Here is a 25,384-nt window from a genome sequence, read left to right as displayed (position 1 = left end):
ATAATGCTAATCTGATACCAGCTGAATCAGTGAAACATAAAAAAACATAGCCACAGAACGTCACTCTTTTGTTCAGAAAGGTAATCGATAGTGATTTGTATCAGTTGAAACAAAGTAAAGTTATTGGTGTAGCACAAAATGGATTCAAAAAGTAAGTAATCACTTTGTTACTGTACTGTTTCTACAAGTTTATAGACAATTTGCCCTGTCTTCTTCTTCAAGTACTATCTCGTCTACTGATGTTAGCGACCATTATACCTAAGCTAACTTTTGAAGGATTTAGTTTTTATCAACATTATCAATCTATTTTAATAGCTCATTACAAAGCCAGGTCATCTTCCTTATAGTTCCAATAATCTGACTTGGGGTTATAAAGTTTGATTTTTTTTTGGAACGATCACTATTTAGGATGATGATAATCAGCAGAACCGAAGGCTTAAAGTGCTCGAAGCACAGAGTTTAACACTATTAACTTCCCAACTAAATTTAATTACTGAGAATTAAAGAAAGAAATAGGTACTAGTAATGGGTATTTTTTGTCTACCTGTCTGTCTGTACAGCCAAAGTTCATTTGTGTTTTATTAGTCTTCTCTGACACTATATAAATAGGTAGTTCGATATCAAACTCAGGTCAACCGTGTTGTAGTTGTGTACCAAGAAAACAAGAAGTAATTGTAGGTTAAATAAATGCACACGATGATAATATAATATCTGTATAATGATTTATTTATTTTGCTATCATCCGCGAAAAGTTTGCAATTGCACGTTGTAGAGTCAACATCTCCTGAGGATGCTCCGGTTTCGGGGTGAAACGTACGTAGAGAGTATTTTGTCGGACCTAGGTGACGTTGTCGCATGGGTTCGTCGACTTTTCGCAGATGATAGCAAAATAAATAAATCATTATATAATCATGATGAACTGCCGCAAAGTAACGCCTGCTTCGATCCAATATAACATCTTCCGAATTATCACATGTGGTATTGTTTCATTTTTGTCGTATTAAATCATCAGATGAAATCGCAACCATATATGTACCAACTTGCGGTTATGAATAAGAAAATAAATTGTACTAACTTGCTGTTAAAGAAAACAAAGTATACATACAAAATACAAATATAAAATAAAATATGTTTAATTTGCTTATCTATTAATTTGAACACTGAACATTAATCGGTTTATCGATACGAACACAAAAAAATATAACTTATCTAGTATTTAAATTCTTGAAACGTGTACATGTTTCTATCATATTACCACAGATATTACTCATGTTTTGTGATGAAGTAATTATGAGTTTATACTCATACACCAGTTTTGGTAGTATCAAAATATGATTTCCTGTGATTTAAAATGACAGGAAATACTTAGATAAAAACTCAATTTCCAGTTTAAGTTGGAAATTTAATAATATTCAACGATTGGATAACAATTATAATATTATACTATAGGACCCTTGCGGCTTTGTCCGTGTGAAATACAGTTTTTAAAAAATCCCACTGGAACTATCGATTTTCCGGAACCAAAATTAGTAGGTATAATAATATCTAATAATATTTTGCATTATAAAAATCCAATTCAAATCGGATCAGGTGCTAGGGACGTTATCTGCTGGATGATTGTTTCGATAGTCGTTTCAGCCTTAAAGCTAAAGGCTTCGACTAACACCTTAAGAAGCTTTCGCTTAACTGCTGGATCAAGGGTCGGATACAGAAGGCAGTGATTCTTGACACGGCTGGTATTGTAAGGAGATTCCTCACTCTGGAGCCTCAGATTGCTTGGGCATTCAAATATCCCGCAGCGGGAGGGTTGAAATATTTTTATACATTATTAATAGTGTTTTATATTTTATTAACATTGTTTAAAATTAAAAAAGGACGAATAAATAAATGAGAGCCCTTGAGAAAACACAGTTATTTTGTAATCACAGACAGCTTCAGAACAGCTGAAATTTATATTTTTGTAGAGGAAAGTATTTTCTAAATTATAGTGTTTCACTGATTATTTTATTTATGATATTTCAGTGGGAGGAAGCCATCAAGCTCACACGTACCCTGAAAACCCACCGCCTTACTCCGGCCCTGCTCCTTCAAGTTCACAATACGTGACTGTCCAGCCAGCCCCCACAGTTATACACGGCCCAGGAGTTGTACCGGCGGTGATAATCACTAATAGCATGGCACCTGGACCCACTCCGAGCTACTGTAGATCGTGCAATGCTCAAATTATCACACGCGTGGAGAGGATCCCGTCAATGAGAACACATTTGTGTGCTGCGTTGCTGTGTATACTTGGGTATGTATCGAAGGGTAGCAGCGGCATAGCGGATAGTATATACCATCATCTTTTGATAGAGGAAACATCTTGAACAGGTCCCGGGACTTGTGACCTTGTATAGGTTTAAAAGATCAGTTAGCCCGCTTCCATCTTAGATTACATCATCATTTACCATCAGGTGAGATTGTAGTCAAGGGCTAACTTATAAAGAATAAAGAAAATATAAATATAATAATAATAATAGGTATTCAGTTGTGGATGTCCATCGGCTGATAATGATTATGATGGCGATTTTTTAAACATTTTATAACAATGGTGGTATGTGAATTTAAACATTATTGCTTCAAGGTTCAGAGCACGACATTCAAGGTCCAAGCCAATAACCTATACAATAGACGCGGCAGTAGTTTTTTTGTTTATCACTGTTTTTAAGGATTCGTTCCTCGAAAGGAAAAAAAAGGACGTCTTATAGGGTCAGTCGCTTGTCTTTCTGTCTGTTCGTCTTTGAATGCTTTTTTCTTCTTCTCAAATTCTTGTGAACGCGGAGGGAACAAGTTGAAATTAATACCAAATATTTGATCTGTAGATCTGCAATCATTGCTGTAAAAAGTTCTGACTTGTTAGTCAACTTATTAAAAAGAATGTGAAATTACGAAAGTCATATATTTTGATGCCTAAAGAAGCATCAAATTCTATAGGATGCTTGCGTTGATCTAGAAAGAAGAGTTTAGGTTAAAAGCACGCCAAGTAAGGAAAATATCCAAGAGCCGCATGTTTGGTGAAGTTACCAAAAATATACAAAATTGAGAGGCTTTCGGAGTTCGTCGTTATCAACCCTTATTCAGCTCACTGCTGAGATCGAGTCTCCTCCCAGAATAAAAGGGGTTAGGTCAATAGTCCACCACGCTAACCCAATGCGGATTGGCAGACTTCACACACGCAGAGAATTAAGAAAATTCTCTCTTAAGCAGGTTTCCTCACGATGTTTTCCTTCACCGTTTGAGACATGTGATATTTAATTTTTTTAAATGCACAGTATAATTGCAGACATTTGGTTATTCTTCCCCACTTTCACTCCCCAGAACTTTTAAACGGCCCGATTTTCATCAAACATGTCTGAACACTCGCAAATAAGTCACCTTTTACATAAAAACAACTAAATTGAAACCGCTTCATTCGTTCGGGAGCTATGGTGTCGCTGACAGACATACAGACACGTCAAATTTATAATACCCCTTCTTTTTTGGGTCGGGGGTTAAAAATAGTTAATTCAATGAATAAAAAGAAATGTTTTACCTTAAATAAACAATTCTCGTTTCAGGTTTTGGCCGTGTGTGTGCATCCCTTACTGTGTGGACTCCTGCAACAACGCCGAGCACTACTGCCCTAACTGCAACGCTTATATCGGGTCATACGCCGGATAGCTTCCAGATGTTATGAATATAATCTAATATCGATGGTGTACAGGAAAAAATTATCAAGTAATTTTAGTTATTAGTTTATTTTTTCATAAAAGTTCAGATTTGTATGAAGAAATAAACTAATTTTTTTTCAAATGATAAAATGGCTGCTATTTTGGTCTTTTTAGATTGAAAACCTGTGATGCCCAGACTAAATATTTTTAATAACAAAGTTCGTCAGTTCAGCCTACCGGTAAGCAACGGTATACCGTACCGTATATATAAACAATACGTTCATGGTAGGTATATAACCTACCGTGAAAGTAATGTTTACTGAGAAAAGTATAGAATTTTAACCTCGGTGAATGGAGGTTTTAAGGGTTTAAGACCCTCAGCTAAACACATAAATTAGCGTATTTTTTATATTTTCCTCGGAAAAATACAAGAAATCATGTCCAGCTACTGTATATTCGTGATTATCCTTCGATAAACGTCCTAAAAGATCAAGTTATGCAGGTAAAGGGAATCCATGAGATATCCGCAGATTACCTTTTTCATGACTATATGGTTTTTTCTTTTCTTTTATTATATCTCGTAAAATAATTATATTGGTTCAATATAAATTATACTTGATAGTTATGCATGACCACCTTTCATCATCATCATCATCATCATCATTTATCAGCCGATGGATGTCCACTGCAGGACATAGGCCTTTTGTAGGGATTTCCAAACATTACGATACTGAGCCACCTGCATCCAGCGAATCCCTGCGATTGTGATGGTGGGGGGTCGGCCAACACTGCGCCTATGACCTTATGACTTGGACCACCTTTCAGTTTTTATAAAATGACAAAGGTCTGGGTATCAAAGGTACTCAAACCATGAATTCCAATACCGTCATTCGTTCTACAAGCGCATGATTTTCGCTTAAGCATAGTCGTGTTGTTTTTGTTTTTTTTCTTCTTCGATGCGAGGTCGTTTTTGTCATTCCACCGCTATTGCCAAATTTTGCCAAAGAGACAAGAATTTCGATTTAACATCTCCGTCAAATTTTCGGTGTTTATTTTATCATTTAAAAATTAATTTAATTTAACTTTTCTAAAGATTGAGACGAATTATTCACGATCAACAAAAAACGATTATTACTGTCCTTAAAATGCTCTTTTATGGCGTATACTTAATTGGGTTTTGGTTACGAAATATGAGTACATATAATAGTTTATAAATAGTTACGAAATATGAGTACATGTAATGTAATAATATAGTAATAATAATAATAATAAATAATTGTCTGTTGTGGCAAATTAATCCATAAAATATCAAGTTTGAATTGTTTGGTCAAACTTAGTCGTATTTTACGGAGACTATTTTTTTTGAAAACACGTTTATATATAAACGAAAACACTTTATGTTATATACCATTTCACAAAGTGTTTATGTTATAGTATTTATACTATATAATATTACTATATATACCCTACTTATATTATAACTTTTTACTATTTGTATAAATTAGGTCTAAAACTTTTTCTAAATGTCTTAAACCTAATTGTAAACTAAACTATGCTATTGCGGTAATATTATTAACTAAATAGTATGTATAAAGAATTTGTACTAATAAGTTTACATAATATAGTATTTTCTTTTGTAATTCTTTATTTTTCTTTTATATGACGAGCAGAATTATTCTTCATACTACATTAGACATACTACACTACATACTACATACTACACTAGACTTTATATAACAACTTTACAAAGTATAGTATCATGTGAAAGACCAATAAAACCTTAAAAATAGATGTAGCTATAAGCTAACTAGGAGTAGATTGACAACGCACGCACGAACGATAGTGTAATATAAATGCTTGTACCATGAAACACTAATTGAGGAGAAGTTGACTCATACAGGTACAGTCATGCAAAAGATTTTAACTGGGATAGAAAATTAAAATTCAAACAATTCATTGTCTTATATTTTTGTTACCAGACAGCGTTCTTTCAAGCAGTTCTTTCAGAAACGGCTTATAATAACACCGTTTTAGTACCGCCTTCAAAATGATCAACAGTTAGAACATGATATGATATATAGAACATAGTATGATAACATCATACTATGTTCTATATTTTTCCTTTTTTAGTTTAGTCGGTAGTGCAAGGCACCATGCAACTCTGTAGTTTCTCGTGATATACATCTATACTAATATATAAAGAGGTAAAGTATGTGATATTGTACGGGGTAATCTATGAATCTCCTAAACCGATTTTGAACATTCTTTTATTATTAGGAAGCCACGTTATTCGTGATTATCATAGGCTATATTTTATTCCCATATTCTCACTGGACTACGTAGGTCAAACCGCGGGGCGTCAGCTAGTAAACTATACATTTGTTTTGTATTGTATAGCAATTCATTTGCTACAAACATTAGGGTAAAAGCAGGCTAAATATTCTTTGGTGAATATATCGCGTTTGTGGTTCACGAGGTAGCGAGCTATACCTCGATTTTATTCCATTTAAAACAAACTGTCACTGTAATTATAATAGGCTGATGATGATTACTTTGTTAAAACGATGTCCTGGTGCAATCCGATGTCTACCCACGGGCTTTAGCCATGTGGCACGTCGATTCTCTTTCTACAAACGCTAACGCTAGGAAAACTAAAAAATGTTTGAGAATTCACTATCGACAGGTGACCAAGTTGTCGATTGGATCTGTACATTTTGTTAGTTTTCGAAGCGTTAGCGTTAGTGGAAAGAGAATCGACATGACATATGGCTACAGGCCTATATACTTACATGAGATAGTTCGCGGCAACCGGGACTTATTTGTAGCACACAACAGACACATCAGAGTTCTGAAAATATGCGGTCTTTAAAACAAAATATAATAAGTAAGTAGATTACCTTCTGACGGGCATTTTATTATATTAAAAAAAATCTTGCAATGTGCGGCACTAAAGGGTGGTCGATTGCTATCTTCGGATGCCTAATGCTCGGGATTGCTCAATGTTGTACCGCTTTACTTACTAAAATTTAAATAATATAAAATTCTATCATTACTAACCAGTAGGTTTAGTTTACAAGCACTTCTAAAACGTCAAGATTGACTACTTCGAAGACTACCTTCGGTTTGAAAAAGAACGTTCCGCTGAGTACCGTCAGTGCCGTCTAGCAACTCAAGCACTAGTTAATAGTGACTAGTAAACACAATAATGTGACTAAGCTGTTGCGGTTAAAGCAATGTTCTCAATAACATCCATGTGAAAAAATGAGAATCGAATTCAAGGTTTTGAGGCAACATTCGCGGTCGCAAGGCATCTTCTGTCTGGCTTTACCCTTACGGCTTGTAGTTCTGGGTTAATGTGACTTTTGCGTTCGCGTTATTTGTCAGTCAGTGAGCAGTGACCAGTGACCACACCTCTGCCGCGGCCGTCAAGGTTATTTAGGGAATAACATTTTTTTCGTGACTTCATTTCGGTCTCCAATTTACTACAGAACAGTGAGTTCAGCTATACTAAACGTGTGTCTAAAATTATCATCGGTGGTGAAGTGAATCAATTGGAGCTTGCCATCTTTACGTGTAAGGTATGTATTTACATAATATTTAAATAAAACATTTCTTGACAGTGGTACAATGAACACATACAACTTTTAAACGGAACGAAAATTATTTCCTGACTAGCAACAAAAATCCTGGGGGCGCCACATTTATTTTTCAACAGCCCGTGATTAGTTAGTATGTTAGTACTAGAAATTAGTAATTGCTTTATTCACCGCAAAATGGCGAAGGTTCTTGTATTCCTGGTCATGTTGTAATATCGTTACTCTTCTGAATGTGGTTTGTCATTTTTTTCTGCTAGATCATAGGAAGATTCCCGATTTGTTACGTTACCTGGACATATTTCGACCACGGTCACAGGGGTGTAGACTGATCTTACACAACCTTCATGCGTCCCATTGGATTCAACGTCTGTTTGCGTCCGACACGTTCCGTCTCCTGACGTCCTTCTAGAGTTCCACGAGTACAAACACTCAATCGGAAGCCTTAGATAGATTAAGTGCTCCAGTTTCAAAGCGATATTCGAGTAGGTTCGTATAATATAGTAATTAATATTAGTTATTTAGTTTAATTTTTTAATTCTTTACAAGTTAGCCCTTGACTGCAATCTCACCTGATGGTAAGTGATGATGCAGTCTAAGATGGTAGCGGGCTAACTTGTTACAAGGAGGATGAAAATCCACACCCCTTTTTCGGTTTCTACACGACATCGTACCGGAACGCTAAATCGCTTGGCGGTACGTCTTTGCTGGTAGGATGGTAACTAGCCACGGCCGAAGCCTCCCACCTGGACCAAAGAAAATTTCAATCGCCCCTGCCGGGGATCGAACCCAGGAACTCCTGTTTTGTAAATCCACCACGCATACCACTGCGTGGTGGACCTAATTTTGACCACCTAATTTTGATACCTAATTTTGACCACCCTCCGCCCTTTTGAGATTATACCTATTTTCTAAAAGTCTAAGTAGCCTGCAAAGGAGCATGAACCTATTTTTTATATCAACGGATATTTTAAATTACATCGTCTCTTCCATTTAGTTGAGATAAGACAAACAGTAGTTTGCAATACAATATTTACCAGTTATGCGTCATGAATATTCCGATAAATACTTTTTATTGTTTATTGAGGGCTCTTAAGTAATTACGATATCATTATTTTAATCATTGTAGTGCAGTATGTGCTCGAGTCTTGTCATCGCCTAGATCCGAAGGCTAAGCGCATATATTTTTAGTTCCCTGTTACTTTTCTCTCAGTGTAGTCGCTTAGTCGGTTGGTAATTAACTCTGTGTTTGGTGTTTTTATTTTAGTAATTTAATTATACCTCGAAACAGGTAATTACTTTTTTTTTAATATTTATTACTATTTAGAGTAGTTACTTTTAATTGTAGCGATAGTAAAAGTTAATAATTTCATGTTGTGGTGTGGAATTTTGTTTGAACTGATTCTTACGTTGTATACGTAGGTGGTGTGTTCTTATTGTACTTTCTCGAAACGCGGTAAACAATCGCTGTTTCTGTATAATCACCTGTTTTGTTTTTACGTAGACGTATCGAGGTTATCGTAATATTATGACATTATGACGGGTTTCTTGTCGCTTTGCCGGTAATACTGTCAGCCATTACTTCTTTTTTTTTTTTTTTTTTATTCTTTACAAGTTAGCCCTTGACTACAATCTCACCTGATAATAAGTGATGACGCAGTCTAAGATGGAAGCGGGCTAACTTGTTAGGAGGAGGATGAAAATCCACACCCCTTTCGGTTTCTACACGGCATCGTACCGGAACGCTTCATGCGTCCCATTGGATTCAACGTCTTTTTGCGTCCGACACGTTCCGTCTCCTGACGTCCTTCTAGAGTTCTACGAGAACAAACACTTAATCAGAAGCCTTTTATAGATTAAGTGCTCCAGTTCCAAGGCGATATTCGAGTAGGTTCGCATAATATAGTAATTAATATTAGTTATTTAGTTTTATTTTTTTATTCTTTACAAGTTAGCCCTTGACTGCAATCTCACCTGATGGTAAGTGATGATGCAGTCTAAGATGGTAGCGGGCTAACTTGTTAGAAGGAGAATGAAAATCCACACCCCTTTTTCAATTTCTACACGACATCGTACCGGAACGCTAAATCGCTTGGCGGTACGTCTTTGCTGGTAGGGTGGTAACTAGCCATGGCCGAAGCCTCCCACCAGCCCGACCTGGACCCTTTTCAGATTATACCTATTTTTTAAAAGTCTGAGACGCCTGCAAGGTAGCATGAACCTATTTTTTATATTCAACGGATATTTTAAATTGCATCGTCTCTTCCATTTAGTTGAGATAAGACAAGCAGTGACGCAGTCTAAGATGGAAGCGGGCTAACTTGTTAGGAGGAGGATGAAAATCCACACCCCTTTCGGTTTCTACACGGCATCGTACCGGAACGCTAAATCGCTTGGCGGTACGTTTTTGCCGGTAGGGTGGTAACTAGCCACAGCCGAAGCCTCCCACCAATCAGACCTGGACAAATTAAGAAAATCTCAATCTGCCCAGCCGGGGATCGAACCCAGGACCTCCGTTTTTGTAAATCCACCGCGCATACCACTGCGCCACGGAGGCCGTCAAACATTACAGCTGAGTTGAATGACTATTCAAGGTCTGCGTGTTTTTTAATGTAATGAGGTACTAGTTTTTATTCTCCTCTTTAGCCTTCTAAATGTAAATCTTGAAGATTCATACAATTTGACCGAAGCTAAAATTCTGACAGTTGTTGTTGTCTGAAATTCTGGTAGTTTTCGACCCCCGACGCAAAATGAGGGGTCTTATAAGTTTGACGTATCTGTCTGTCTGTCTGTGGATACCCGATATAACCGATTGTTAAGGAAAACACTTAAAATTCACTTTATTTCTTCATGTCTTTATTTACATGATCATTACAGTACAAATATACTAAATTGGCGTTAAATTTGGTGGAAAAGTAGTACGGTAGTCGGAATATTTGGATGTTGAATGTGCCGGTCGCCTCCCGGTACCGGCACAGAATGACCCGCAGCTCCTATTGACCGCGCCCCTCGCGCGTGAACACCGATTTTCATCAAACACGTCTACGAACACTCATGTTTGTTTAAAATCGGTTGAGCCGTTTAAAAGTTGTGGGATGTGAAAGTGGGGAAGAATAACCGAATGTCTGCAAATATACTCGAGTGGGGTCTCGAATGAAAGCGCACTAAAAGAGAATATTGATGACTTGATCGACAGTGTAATTAATAATTTCATGACCTTCGGGATCTTCTTACAATTTTCAACTTTATGTTATTTAGGTGATGTAGTAATAAGAATTGTAGGTAGTGAGTAAAATGTCAGTTTTGATTTTAATCTAGATAAATGATACATATTTTATACAGTTTACTTAGTTATTTTTAACGATAAGTTAGCGCTTAACTGTGATCTCACCTAATGTTAAGTGATGATGCAATCGAAACAACAGCATAAACGGAAGATGTTAGTTTTTTTGGGTGTCGGTCTCTACTGTCTTTAATTCTTATTGGCAATTGGTTTATGCACGGTATCATACTGGAATGCTTTTAGTAGTAGTTCTTGTGACAGAACTTACCCGGGGATGTACTAGCACCTTCACCAAATTACAACAGGAAAAGTTGTGGTTTCCGATGTAATTATAATGAGGTAAAGTTCGTGGTGTTGTAGAGGATATTCTCTGGATCTACTAAACCGATTTTGAAAATTCTTTTATCACTTGAAAGCCACATTAGTTGTGAGTGTCATGGGCTACATTTTATCCTCATATTCTTACGGGAACGAGAATTACGCGGGTTAAACCGCAGAGCGTCTGCTAGTTAATTAGTCATCCTGACTGTAATTCAACAATTGGCTAATTAAAAAAAAAGTACCTAGTTGATTTTTTTTTAAATCTAGTAGTAGAAAATAATACCTGTCGGCCATGATAGTTCATTTCAACTGTTTCATGACGTCACTATAACGAATCCCTTACAAACGGAGCGTTTGACAAAAAGATTTGTTAACAATTAGTTTGACGTTTAGTACCCATCTTATCAGCCGATGGACGTCCACTGCAAGTCATAGGCCTTTTGTAGGGACTTCCAAACATCACGAAACTGAGCCACCTGCATCCAGCGAATACCTGCAACTCGCTTGATATCGTCAGTCTACCTGGTGGGGGGTCGGCCAACACTGCGCTTACTAGTGCGGGGTTCCTACAGTAATATTTTGACGTCACAAAATGGACAACACTTGACATTTGACAGCGTTTTTAACATTTGGAAAATATTAAAAATACATGATTTTTTAATTATTTTTGATCTGAGTCTACTACCCTATTGAAATTTTTAAATATTATCGCACATTTAGAAAGGGCCTTGAATTAATTTACAACTTCTTTGCAATTCTTAGCGATACCACATACATTTGAGGTCGATTTCGCTTAAGCTATTTACTGTGTTGTTCTAGGGGTTAGTCTATACGGCTTCGTATCTCGAGGTTCTAGATTTCAGTTCCGGTTCAGCCTAGCTGAGGGAAAGTTGGTATTACACCCCTGTGCTTCGGAGAGCACTAGCCGTCGGTCCTGGTCTTAATCATTAACATCAGATAGTGGTCGTTAAATAATATGAGTAAATCAAAATCAATACCCTACTCAGCGTGGTAGTTGACCCCGCACTGAATGGACCAAGGACATGCAGCGGGTTGCAGGAAGCCGCTGGATGATGGCGACTCCAGACCGTGGTGTTTGGAGGTCCATGCAAAAGGCCTATGTCCAGCAGTGGATGTCCGTTGTTAATGATGATGATTTTCATCACTTTAAGCCCGCCAATCCTCATTGGATCAGCGTGGTGGGTCTAAGAACTATATAATATTTTCTCTTATACTCGTACAAGAAGGGTTGGGTTACAGCACGGTGGGGTCCCAAAGTGCTGGAATGGGGACCCTGCTCTAGTAAGCGCTATGTTGGTCGACCCCCCACCAGGTGGACTGACAACATCAAGCGAGTCACAGGGATTCGCTGGATGCAGGTGGCTCAGTATCGTGATGTTTGGAAGTCCCTACAAAAGGTCTATGTCCTGCAGTGGACGTCCATCGGCTGATATGATGATGATGATGATATGATGAAGGAGGCCTGTATTAGGTCATTTAAATAGGCTGAGAATGATTATTTACTGAACGTACCAGATGAAGCTATACAGAAATCTATTATATGAGTTTTTTCGGAGTATTATCAGAGGAACGAAATTAAATATCAAGGTCGGTTGTGACGTCATCTACTTGAAGACGGTTTCGTAACGCCGAACAATTTTTGGAACATTTTTGATAGGTAATGGATGTTTGGTACATAGCCCGGGCTTAGTACTAATAATATATTTGACGGGACATGCAGATGACTCATCTAATATAATGGACTAAAAATCTGCTATAGCCAGACTTACCTCGTTTAATGCTGAAAGGCTGAAAGTTTGTCAGCTTACGCACCTACTAATAATACCAAAAAAAAAATACCAATACAAATGGTAAAGTACCTACCAATACAACAATTTGAGACATGAATACATGAAAATTTCTATTATAAGCCTACTTCCAAAAACGGTTCTACGTTCGGCTGTAAGTATTTTTTTTAAGTATGTTCAGCGATATTTCCGTAATTTTTTTTTGGTATACTTCCAGGGTGGTCCCATTTTTTTAAATATTTATTTTTGACAATACGAGTCTAAATGCTATCACATAAACCTGTAAACACTAAACCGTCTACTAACAAGACTGAGAAAAGCTAAAAATTGGACATGTAGTTTGACGTTTAATTCTTTAATGACATCAAGTAACATTGTGACGTCACAAAATGGACGACAGCGTTTTTGACGTTATGAAGTAACAAACTTGAAACAAACTTACAACCTATTATTTTTGTAGTCGGATAAAAAGCGAGAACGGAGTCGCGAGAGCTAGTCATAAATATTCACGTGCAAACAATGTGTATTTCCTATGTAAGTATAGACAGCCTTGAACCTAATCATGCGTTTAAAAGTGGTGATATCACCTCAGTTAAGCCATAATGCAAAATTTTAACCTAATTAAACAAAGGAAGTTTTTAATTTCGACCGCCTACATATGTAAGTAGGTATTTAGATATACGCTGAAGCTGAAAAATTAATTAGTTTTACTTTCCCAGTAACCATATGAATTTAATTACGTAATTTTTACCTACAATTCATATTTAACTGTTGCAACCGGATGAATAAATTTATTTTATTCTTCCAATAACTGGATGTATTAGGTAGACATAGCAGGGGCTGATCAAACTTTCAGGTATCTAGCGAAAGTTTGCCCCAAAACTATTAAGAGTTTGTAGATGGTTACATGGTTTCTCATGGTATACTTCGAAAATTGTTACCTTATAAAGCCACTACCTAAGTCGTCGTAAAACTTTCAGCTGTTTTCTTTTCTTTTTTTTTCTGTTTTTCCTTCTTCTTCTGCTTCTTCTTCATTAAATGAGGTATGCCTGGCTGTCGCATGCTCTCGGTCTATAACACGGTCTGTGTTCTAATAATAATGATATGATCTCAATAGCTCAACAGTAAAGTGGTCGGGCTCACCACCGAGGGGTGGTGGTTCGATCCTCGCCCCGTTGTACTATTGTCGTACCCACTCCTAATATTCTTAAATTATTCTCTTTCTATACGTTTTTTACAAATCTCGCGGGAACCGTGGATTTTCCGAGATTTTCCGAAAATCCAGAGTAAACACTATTTCCGTTCCAAATTTCAGCCAATTAGCTTCAGTAACCGCAGCGTAAAGTAGGAACAAACATACTTACACACACACACACAAAAACTTTCGAATTTATAATAATAGTGTGATTAGTATAGATTAATAATGGCAGCCCGCGACTTCGTCCGCCCTTAGACCTTTTTAATCCAGCCCATTCAGTAGTATAAATGGAGTAAAAATGGAGTAACTTCTTCCTTTTTCCAACATTTCCCTCCACTCCTCTACTCTTATTGATCGTAGCGTGAGGAAAAGTATACTATAACCTGCCCAGCAGTATGAAGAATAATTGTACCAAGTTTCGTTAAAATCCGCCGAGTACCTAGTTTCTATAACGAACATACAGACAGACAGAGAGACTAAAATTTTACTGATTCCATTTTTGGCATAAGTATCGATCACTAATTACTATTTTCGAAATATATTTCATGTACAGAATTGACCTCTCTTTAGTTTTATTATAAGTATAGATTAAGATTAGATATAATAAGATTCAATGTTTGAATTGTCTATTTTCTAGCAAAAATGAACGTCGCTGCAGTTGGACCGAAACCTGCCAGCCTGATCTGCCCATCGTGCAGAGCCAGCGTGGTCACCAGAGTGGATCACAAGTCTACGACAAAGACACACATCATAGCATTGATTCTGTGCTTATTCCTGTAAGTATCTCCTACGTATCATCATTATAATTATCAGACGACGGACGTCCCGCTGCCCCCATAGTTACTTCAGCTTTGTTGATCTATGTCGATAGTTGTAAATCTTCTGCGCATTTCCTTTTCTCTAATTCGATCATGCAGAGATACTCCGAGCATTACTCGCCTAATGCGCGCTGAGTGACTCTGAGCCTTCTTATTAGGCCCATACTATATTACAATAGTAATATAGTATGGGCTCCTAAATACATTATTCTTTTAGTAAAGTAATAATAGTAATAAGTTAATAATAAAAGTGATCATTAAATAATTACCAACGTAGGTATTGTCTCCGCTCATGCTTGAGTGGACTTATAGGCTTGGCTCCCTTGTTAATAGTATTATTTGGACAAATCAATACTGACAAGAAGTCTTACGAATCTAATGTAAAAGAAAAAAATATATATTCACTTTATCTTCTCATTAAAAAAATCGGAACAGTCCGCAAGTACTGTTCAGACGGTCTGTTTCGATTTTTTTTGATGAGAAGTATATAATTTTTCTACTTGACAAAGAACACGCAATGGTCAATTATCGACCGCTGTTGCATGTTGTTTAGAATTTTATGTTTGTATAAAATGAACATAATGTGTAGCGTTCTTAAATGTCTTTGTTTAAAAAAAATACTATTTCGACATCTACATATTTTGAATGAGACTACATCATTTACGGTAAAAAAAATATGCAAGTTTTACATAAACTAATTTGATTAAAAGTCGCATGTGTTACTCTAAAATATTATATAATACTAGCTGACGCCGCGCGGTTTCACTCGCGTAGTTCCCATTCCCGTAGGAATACGGGGATAATATGGCCTGTAGCCATCCTCGATAAATGGGCTATCTAACACTGAAAGAATTTTTCGAATCGGAGAAGTAGAGGTTAGCGCGTTCAATCAAACCTACAAGCAAACAAACTCTTCAACTTTGTAATATTAGTATAGATTGGTGTCATTTTGTCTCAAAGGCTCAAGTGCTAGAGAGAGCAAACTCTAAGTGCGAGCTGATGTCAACTGTAATGAGGCGGAAAGTTGTATTTTTCGGACATCTGCAAAGAGGATCTCTCTACCAGTGTCCTAGGTTGATCTTAGATGGCAAGATAGTCGGAAAAGAGGTACCAGGGCGACAGCGACGTAAATGGGCGGACGATATTAAGGAGTGGACCAATAAAGTAGTTCAAGTAATTACAGCCAGCTGCAAAATATTTCGAGTGATCGAAAAAGTTTTCTCCGACTGACCGCCAAACTTCAGTTTGAAGACGGCACCTGATGATGATGAATATTGGTGTGCTATTTTAAGTTCTCGTTCAATACTTCCTTTTTTTCGTAATTTATTCATATCCTCACAAAACTTGATATTATCAGAGGGATGCTGAAGATGGTACTTTGTAGCTAAAGTAATAAACGAGTCCATTGGACACTTCATTAATCAAAATCGGTTCAGTAGTTTATGGTGCTACGTTGGATAAACATACCTACGCGTACATTAAAATTTTACTTTAGTCTTCACTGTAGTCAAATAAACACATTAAAGCTATTAAATTTGTATTACGGGAAACGGCACTCTAGTAAAACGGAAATATGTATGGAACGCTAATTGTAGGAATGACTCATCACTTCAATTTTGTATATATTATGTACCCAATATAATACAAAAGCTCCAATGTTATGCCTCAACCGAGTTTATCTTTTCCTTAAATCAATATTCGGTGCTTTCACAGTGAAAGATTCAATATACAGAACCCTCGGTGAGCGAGTGCAACGCGCTTGGTCGGTTATTTTTATGCCCGCCTTACTTCCACCTACCTCGAATCGACCGCCTTCAATAGTATTGTATATATCATTCTTTGTGAGTGTTTACATTAACATGTAAGCCGCAATTGTGCCAAGTGACGTAGGTATACGAATATTACGCTAGGCGCCGTCCATCTACACGGAAGAAAGAATCATAGAAAATTGAAGGTACAACAAATATGCAAATTACAGAAAATTTCATTTTATGTATGAATAGTACCAATCTATATATTATATCAATAAAATCTACTAGCCAAAAATATTGCTAAGCGGCATTTTGTTTTTCGTATTTTCAATAAAGCATCAAGAAGAGAAAAAAAGTAAAGATTGCGAGGAAAAACAACACTTACTTTTTTGTCACTGAATTTCTGTCAGACATCAAATAAGAAGCAAAAAATATATTTGGCCATATCTCGGATAACAATATGCATTTTAACTATTTTATCGATTATACTCTGGCGAAATTATTGTTGTACCGTTGATTATCCGACGATATAGGGCCGCCACTATGCTCTTGCGGTGCTCTTTGCGGTGCTCCTTGCGGTGCTCCTTGCGGTGCTCCTTGCGGTGCTCCTTGCGGTGCTCCTTGCGGTGCTATTTGTGGTGCTCCTTGCGGTGCTCCTTGCGGTGCTCCTTGTGGTGCTCCTTGCGGTGCTCCTCGCTTTGCTCCTCGTGCTGTCGTGAACTCGTGATGATGCCCACAAACTGCTCCAATCGCGTAACTAATCGTACCGCTCCGCACTTGTCGTTTGACTCGCGGTCAAAAAGTTGACAAAATGGAACGGTGCAAGGAGCACGACATCACCGAGTAACGTTGCAGCACTACGTCTCTTCCTCTTTTTCTCGCTACTTCTCATGCCACTCGTAGAATGTATAGCAGGCTCAATAGAAAAATAGTCGTTGCGACTCTCACACCCGTGTAGACTGCGCCTAAGTACCACCCACGTGAAGCTACCAGTAATTTCAAATTGAATAAAACACGTTTTTTTTCATCGCAATGTATTTCCCATTGGCACAAATTGTTATAACAACAGACTTTTATTTTTAGTCGCTACTGGCTGCAGGCGGCATGCGTATTTGAAAAACAACTTGTGTCGACTATTTGCAAAATGGTTGTTCTAATTCAAAATGACCTCGTATGAACACGTGGATTAAGGACTTATCTAAAGCACAGTACACATAGATTAAGGCTATATGAATTTAAAATAACCAGCTGGATATTTGTATAAAACTTTTATTTTGGTATTCTGAAATTAATCTCAAACTCATACAAAAAGGGTGTCCGCGTCTATTAAAATTAACAAGGACAATAATAAATTTTTATTATCGATAAGGAAGAGGACAATAATCGATTTTTTTGCAATTATCTCATTTCCTATGGGCCGCTATTTGTATACGTATATTATCAATATTCAGTAAAAAAATAGTAGAAGAGCATCCACAAGTTAGGTATTACAAAATAATACCTAATTAGTCATTAAGTATTTATTGTTTATGTTTGTTTATGATAGGGTTGTTGAATTCCGAACACTTCCTATATTTTAATACGACACTCATAAAATTCATGAAAAGTAGGTAGGTATATCATTTATATTGTCGCCTTATTCCTGAATAATTCTTTGAATAGGTAACGGTATTTGTTAATAAAAATGTATTGATAATTGTATTATTTATAAATATAATTGCTATATCTAAAAACTAAATGCATACAAAAGTATATACGGATTTATTTTTAAAATATTTTTTTTATTTTTTATCTATCTGTTATAATCTTTAAAAAATTAATTGGTAGACATCTTATAAGTATAATAAAGAGCTACTTAAGCTATAGACTGAGAGACTGCCATACCGATGGATCTTATTTTGTGACGGCTGATAATTTAACAGGTGACTGCTTAAAAAAACACCGTTATTTTTTTTAATTTTAAAGGTTTTTTACGTTGTGAGAGTTGTAAGCTAAAGGTTGCCAAAAAGCTAAGGGTCTGACGACTGGAAACATAATTCTTCATAATTTCCCGTAGCCTTGGCAACCTGGTCTCTTTCAAAGCCACCATGGCCCATACCCTTTAATTCGCTACCACTTATCTAAGGAGTATATTTCATCGGCTTCCGTAGCGCAGCGGCATGTGCGCTGGATTTACAAGACGAAGGTCCTGGGTTGGGCCGATTGTGGTTTTCTTAATTGGTCCAGGTCTGGCTGGTGGGAGGCTTTGGCCGTTTTTCATAATCTAAACTTCATAATTATCTTCATGAGTTGACACACTTTTGTACAACGACGAAGCTACTTGATTTGAAATGAATCCTACCTGGGCAGTTTGTAATAAAAGTACCCTCTTTACTATTGACATATTTATTGTGAACCGTTTACCAACAAACAAATAAAAAATGAGGGTATAAATCGCTAGTCGTTTCACACATTTGTTCATAATTTAATGAAAATAAATTTGATTAATTAGTTGAGAACAATTAGATACATTTAATACATTTTAAATAACATTTTACAAAAGAACAATATTTAATTTAAAATAAATAAGTTATACAATTTCTACCTTACCTAGCTGACGCCTATAACGATAAATGGACTATCTAACACTGAAATATTTTTTTCAAATCGGACCGTAGTTCCTGAGACTAGCGAGTTCAAACAAACAAACTCTTCAGATATATAATATTAGTATAGATTTCTAATTTGTGTGTTGGTAAACAGTGCACATTGAGTATGGCTTTAGTATAGTTGCTATGTGGAGAGACTGATCTTAGAATATCCACTTATTTGAGTTTTTTTTTTCAGATGCTGGCCATGTGTTTGCATTCCTTACTGCATGGATTCTTGCCAAAACGCCGATCACTACTGTCCTAGTTGTAACGCCTACCTCGGAACGTACCAGGGATAGCAAGTTGTCTTATATACAAAATATTTTACATCAATACACATTTTTATATATTTTTTTATTCTTTACAAGTTAGCTCTTGACTACAATCTCACCTGATGGTAAGTGATGATGCAATCTAAGATGGAAGCGGGCTAACTTCTTGTAAATCCACCGCGCATACCACTGCGCGACGGAGGCCGTCAAAATCTAAATATAAATGAATTTAGATCTATTGTTATCACCACAATGTTAATGGTATGGTTTTACAATATTTCCTGTGTCTTATCATATGTTAATAATATAATAAGTGAATATGTATTACATTTAACCAAAACTTAAAAAATTTGAGCATAAAGAACCACGGTGATAACCAGGGTCCATTTAAATAAACCGAATTTAATTATATTAGAAGAGTATAACCAGCCACTTTGCTTAGCGTTTGTGGACTATGAGAAAGCCTTCGATTCGGTGGAAACTTGGGCTGTGCTAAGGTCTTTGCAGAGATGCCGGATCGACTACAGGTACATCCAAGTGTTGAAGTGTTTGTATGAAAGCGCCACTATGTCAGTCCGTATACAGGATCAGACTACGAGACCAATCCAATTGCAGCGAGCAGTGCGACAGGGAGATGTGATCTCCCCGAAGCTATTTACCGCCGCTTTGGAAGACGTCTTTAAGCTTCTGGACTGGAACGGATTTGGCATCAACATCAATGGTGAGTACATCACTCAACTACGGTTTGCCGACGATGTGGTCATTATGGCAGAGACTCTGGATGACCTTAGTACCATGCTCAACGACCTCAGCAGAGTTTCTCAACGTGTGGGCCTAAAAATGAACATGAGCAAGACGAAGATCATGTCTAATGCTCATGTAACGCTCCACCCAGTTATTGTTGAGGACTCTGCGCTCGAAATTGTAGACGAGTATATATACCTAGGACACACAGTCCAGTTAGGAAGGTCCAATTTCGAGAAAGAGGTAAATCGCCGAATCCAGCTCGGCTGGGCCGCGTTCGGGAAACTCCGCGACATCTTTTCGTCCGAAATTCCTCAGTGCCTGAAGACGAAAGTCTTCGAACAGTGCGTGTTGCCAGTGATGACATACGGATCCGAAACTTGGTCGCTAACTATGGGCCTCATTAGAAGGCTCAAAATCACTCAGCGGGCGATGGAGCGATCTATGCTTGGAGTTTCTCTGCGGGATCGAATCAGAAATGAGGAGATCCGCAGACGAACCAAAGTCACCGACATAGCTCAGCGAGTCGCGAAGCTGAAGTGGCAATGGGCAGGCCACATAGTTCGAAGAGCCGATGGACGTTGGGGTCCCAAGGTGTTGGAATGGCGACCCCGCACCGGAAAGCGCAGTGTTGGTCGACCCCCCACTAGGTGGACAGAGGACATCAAGCGGATTGCAGGAAACCGCTGGATGCTGGCGGCTCGAGATCGTTATGCTTGGAGGTCCATGCAAGAGGCCTATGTCCAGCAGTGGACGTCCATCGGCTGAAATGATGATGATGATGATGATGTGCAAACTACAACATTCAATAGCTAAAAAGAAACAGAGTACATATTATAGGCCAAAGTAAATATTGAAAGTATATTTACTTATTACTTAGAAAAGAACTGATAACTCAGTTTACAATAACAAAATCTAATAAGATAATTTTTAAAAATGTGTCTATTGACCTCTTCTGTAATTTTAATTTTTATAGGTACACACATTTTGTAATAGACCAAAATTGGTGAATTTAGTGCATTGCAAATAACTAAAAAATAAGAAGAAGTACTCCATTCGTATTCATATTAGAATCTCGGATCAGTGCACAAAAGCAATTAAAAAAACCTGTCTTATTACTAAATAATTATAATTGAACAAAAATTGCTTATAGCAAAAAATATATTGCTTGTAATTTCTTAATTTCACTTTTAAATTTTACGTATATCATTATCCAAGTCTACCAATAGATTTTATATATAGATATATATTTAACTACTTATCTGTATTACCATGTTGAATATTATTTGTCGTTGCGTTCTTTCGTTATCTCTGGATTTCAGATCAGATTTGCAGTTATAAGAGTTTAATATTGTTGATAAATATTATCCTTTTATAGTTAATTTTAAAATTGTTAAACTGTAAAGATTATTTAATAATATTAAATATTAATTATTTTTTACTTATTTATGTATTATAAATGTAAAGTGTAATTACACAATTTAAAATTTTGGTATGATTATTATTATTCAATTTAAGAATTTGGTTATTCCTATAGGCCCAATATTTACGAATTGCATTTGAATTATTATCAAAATTCAGTCCTAAATATACCAATTAATACAAAATTCGTATGAAAAATAGGGCCCTACGTTCAAAAATTGCATTTCGTTTGTCGTTCATTTTTATTGTAATTATTCTTAGATTATTTAAATACAGGGTGATTCGGTCTTTAGTGCGGATATTTTTTTTCGTGGTTCTGTATCATTAATAGAATATAAATCTACAAACAGTTCGATACATATTATGTAATTTTTTTTTTTAATTTATGTCTCTAAAATAACAAAATAATGTACATATTATTACTAAACAAGATATATTCAGCTTAAAAGTGATCTGGTGACGTCCTTTAGGTATCAAACGAAAATAAAATAAACGCACAATAGGGTGACCCTAAAATTCTGTTCAAAAGTAAATAACTTTAGCTAACGATAATTTTGTTATTTTTGAGTTAAAAAAAAAAAGAAAAAATACGTGATCATTAAATTTTGTTTATGTACAAAATATAAAAATATCCGCACTAAAAAAATTTTCTTCCTGTATAATCTAAGTTATTATTACGAATGTTATTTAAAATTAATAATTGTTGTTTATTTTCATAAAAAAGTACTTTCCAACTTTACGCGCGTTATAAAGTGTGAAGCTATGAGTAAATTTGCTTATAGATATTTATCAACTAATACGAATATGTGATGATTGCAAATCTACCTGTTGCGAAAGATAAATAAATCAGTTTTTAGTTTCTAATCAAATATAAATGGTCCTACCTGTACTTTATTATTACCAATATTATACATTCGTGATTTGTCTAAATAGTTTGGAAGTAAGATGAGTCAACAAAGTTTTTGTGTCTGATTCTTATTATTGGAATTACTCATATTTACCCACTTTGTGGCTCTCGTAATAATGTCTTTCCCCTGAATAATATATATAGTAATAATATAGTACGAGCATAATATAGTCATATTTTTGTTACAATATTATAAGAAGCCTTATGAAGATGGAAAGATTTGCAATCATTTACATTTGTCGTTATTATCTATATTTCTATTTCGATTTGTAATCGTGTGAATTTCCAGTAATTCAATGCTATACTGCATTTACTTAAGATAAACGTTATTTAGGTTAGTGTGCTAGTATTTTGTTAAGCATTTAATATAAAATAAATCGCTATTTCAGTCATTTTATCTTTTTATTTTTAATTCTTCCGCTATCCAGTATTAACCTGTTTTAATTAAAAGTCCGTTGCAGAGCATGGTGCATATAAAAATTCTAAAATATCTATAAACGCGACGGGACTTGGAGTTTCGATCCACCACGCTCCAATGTGGTCTTGCAGGTTTAGGGGTGATATTTGACTCTACAACCTGGTTATCTTAAAGAATAAATAGGACAACTTACAACTACACGAAAAAAAAGGAAGCATCGCTGCAATGCGTCTTACTAGACTAACGCACTAGTCGTCGCTACGATAGTTTTTAAAGTTCCCCTGGATTGTCCAGAATCCCAGCATCAGGTTCTGAAATTAGGACAGTGGGACTACTTCAGAAATATACCCTTTCAAACAAAAAAAGATTAATTAAAATCGGCTTACATCGCATAACATCTGTTCTAAGGGTTATTTTTAGTGGAGCCTTAAAGTGTCTGGACATAAGTACTGGCCAATGAAAATTATCTGACACCTTTAATACAGCTTAAAAATAATGTCCTTCAAAATATTCTCAGCCATGTTACTTTTCTCACCTGTTACTTACAACTGCTACTGAAAACCTAAGGTTTCATTTTTGCGAAAATAAGCTCTCTCTAGGATCTTGGTCTATAAATAAATGTCAGATAGATGACAACAAGGTAAAATCTCGCTTTAATCCAGTAAAAAATTGACTTGTGCGATTGGATGAGCTCATAATTACTAATTTTACAACATACAAATAAGATAAGGATAACTGACATCAGGTAATAAATTCATATAAAAATGAATAACACCAGATTTTCCGCAAACAATTTCTTCGCTCTTTAAAAGTAAACACTGTGTGAAAATACCGCACAGAGAAGCTATCTATTTGTCCGCATTCTCGTGTTTCTTTACGATAAACACATTTTCATGAAGGAGTTTCACATAAAAGCTGAACGTATGTGATATAACCCGACAATAGCGAAGAGCAATAAACGGTAAACATAAAGGCGAACGCATAAAACAATAGACATGCATGGTGAATAGCGATGATACGAAGGTAAAAGCGGGATTTCTTAAAGCAGAAAAGGAATATTCTGATTTTTAAATCAGAATTACGGTGATAATATCATCATCATCATCATCATAGCGATGGACGTCCACTGCAGAACATATAGGCATTTTGTAGGGACTTCCAAACATCACGATACTGAGCTGCCCTGCCTGCGTTATTGAGTGCGGGGTCACTATTCCAGCACTTTGGGACCCCAACGTTATCGGCTCTTCGAACTATGTGCCTCGCCCATTACCACTTATACACTATAGTAATACAGCTATAGAAGCTTTAAGACAGAATAATCTCCTATAGCTATAGAAGCTTTAATTAAATAGTCAGAATAATCTCCACTATGATCTTAACTTTACAACAGGTTACGTCAACAGCGTGCAAGCCGTGATAGACAAGTGAATATGACCTCTGCCTCCAGTTCCGGAGGGCGAAGATTCGTATCCGATCTGAGGCATGCAACGCCAACTTTTCAGTTATGTGTATTTTAAGCCAGTAAATAACACGTGTCTCAAACCGTGAAGGAAAAACATCGTTAGGAATCCTGCATACCCGAGAATTTTCTTAATTCTTTACGTGTGAAGTCCTCCAATCCGCATTGTGCCAGCGTGGTAGACTATTCGCCTTACTCCTCTCATACTGAGAGGAGACTCGTGCTCAGCAGTGACCCGAATATGGGTTGATAATAATGATGATGACGTCAACAGCTAAAGGTACGTCTTCTCGTCTTACACTTTATTTGTCAGTGTGGACGTGTGGATACATATATATCTGAACACAGAACCTCTTTTTGGAAGTCGGTTAAATAGAGTATAGTTGTGGTACACGTTGTGGTTAAACATTCGTCGATTCGACACGTCGAGTCGATTGTGATCGAAAAATCATAATCGGCTTCTGAGTATTTTACAAGGAGTTTATAAATATAACTCACTATGCTGTCGAAACCTTGTTATACCATAAGCGCCATAAGTATACTTGGTAGTTGTGACATATTTATAGGTACGACTAGGTTATGGTGTTAGTTATAATCAAATGTTTCCAACTCCTGCTTTAGGATCTTTATATGTTTCGCTCTGACCTAAATCAGTTGTTGGTAACATTTTATTCGCTACACACTGTCTTTGCGTGACTTTACTGCATTCGAACCGTTCACTACGAAGATTCACATAAAACGTGAAGGAATGTGATACAACAGCGGCATGGCAACACCGAGGCGCAATAAACGGAAAGGAAAACGCATAAAAAACATCAGTCATGCGGTGCGACGATGGCGCCGGGAACTACGGTTTATGTATTTTGTATGATACATACGAGAGGTACGTAACTAAGCTTACTACGCGTCTACGTATGATACAAAGAGTAACTCGGAAAATAATTACGAGAGCGTCTTCTGTATTTTAAAGGCTATTGGATAGAAGCAGGCGTTACTTTGCGGAAGTTGTCATCACTGTCTTTGCAATTGCACGTTGTAGAGCCAACATCTCCTGAAGATGCTCCGTTG

General features: G+C 36.5%; 1 protein-coding gene across 1 annotated transcript; it reads left to right on the top strand.

The window, feature by feature from the left end:
• Positions 1–8,408: 8,408 nt before the first annotated feature.
• Positions 8,409–22,828, top strand: LOC112055384 (lipopolysaccharide-induced tumor necrosis factor-alpha factor homolog). The gene is made up of 3 exons (XM_024095466.2): positions 8,409–8,573; positions 14,530–14,668; positions 19,288–22,828. Exons 2-3 carry the CDS (start codon positions 14,535–14,537, stop codon positions 19,388–19,390), a joined length of 237 nt encoding a protein of 78 aa, XP_023951234.1. The 5' UTR covers positions 8,409–8,573; positions 14,530–14,534; the 3' UTR covers positions 19,391–22,828.
• The last annotated feature ends 2,556 nt before the right edge of the window (positions 22,829–25,384 follow it).

This window comes from Bicyclus anynana, chromosome 6 (genome assembly GCF_947172395.1).
Source record: "Bicyclus anynana chromosome 6, ilBicAnyn1.1, whole genome shotgun sequence".
Classification (NCBI taxonomy): domain Eukaryota; kingdom Metazoa; phylum Arthropoda; class Insecta; order Lepidoptera; family Nymphalidae; genus Bicyclus; species Bicyclus anynana.
The sequence above is the reverse complement of the archived record's forward strand: the minus strand, read 5'-3'. Positions and strand labels throughout refer to the sequence as shown.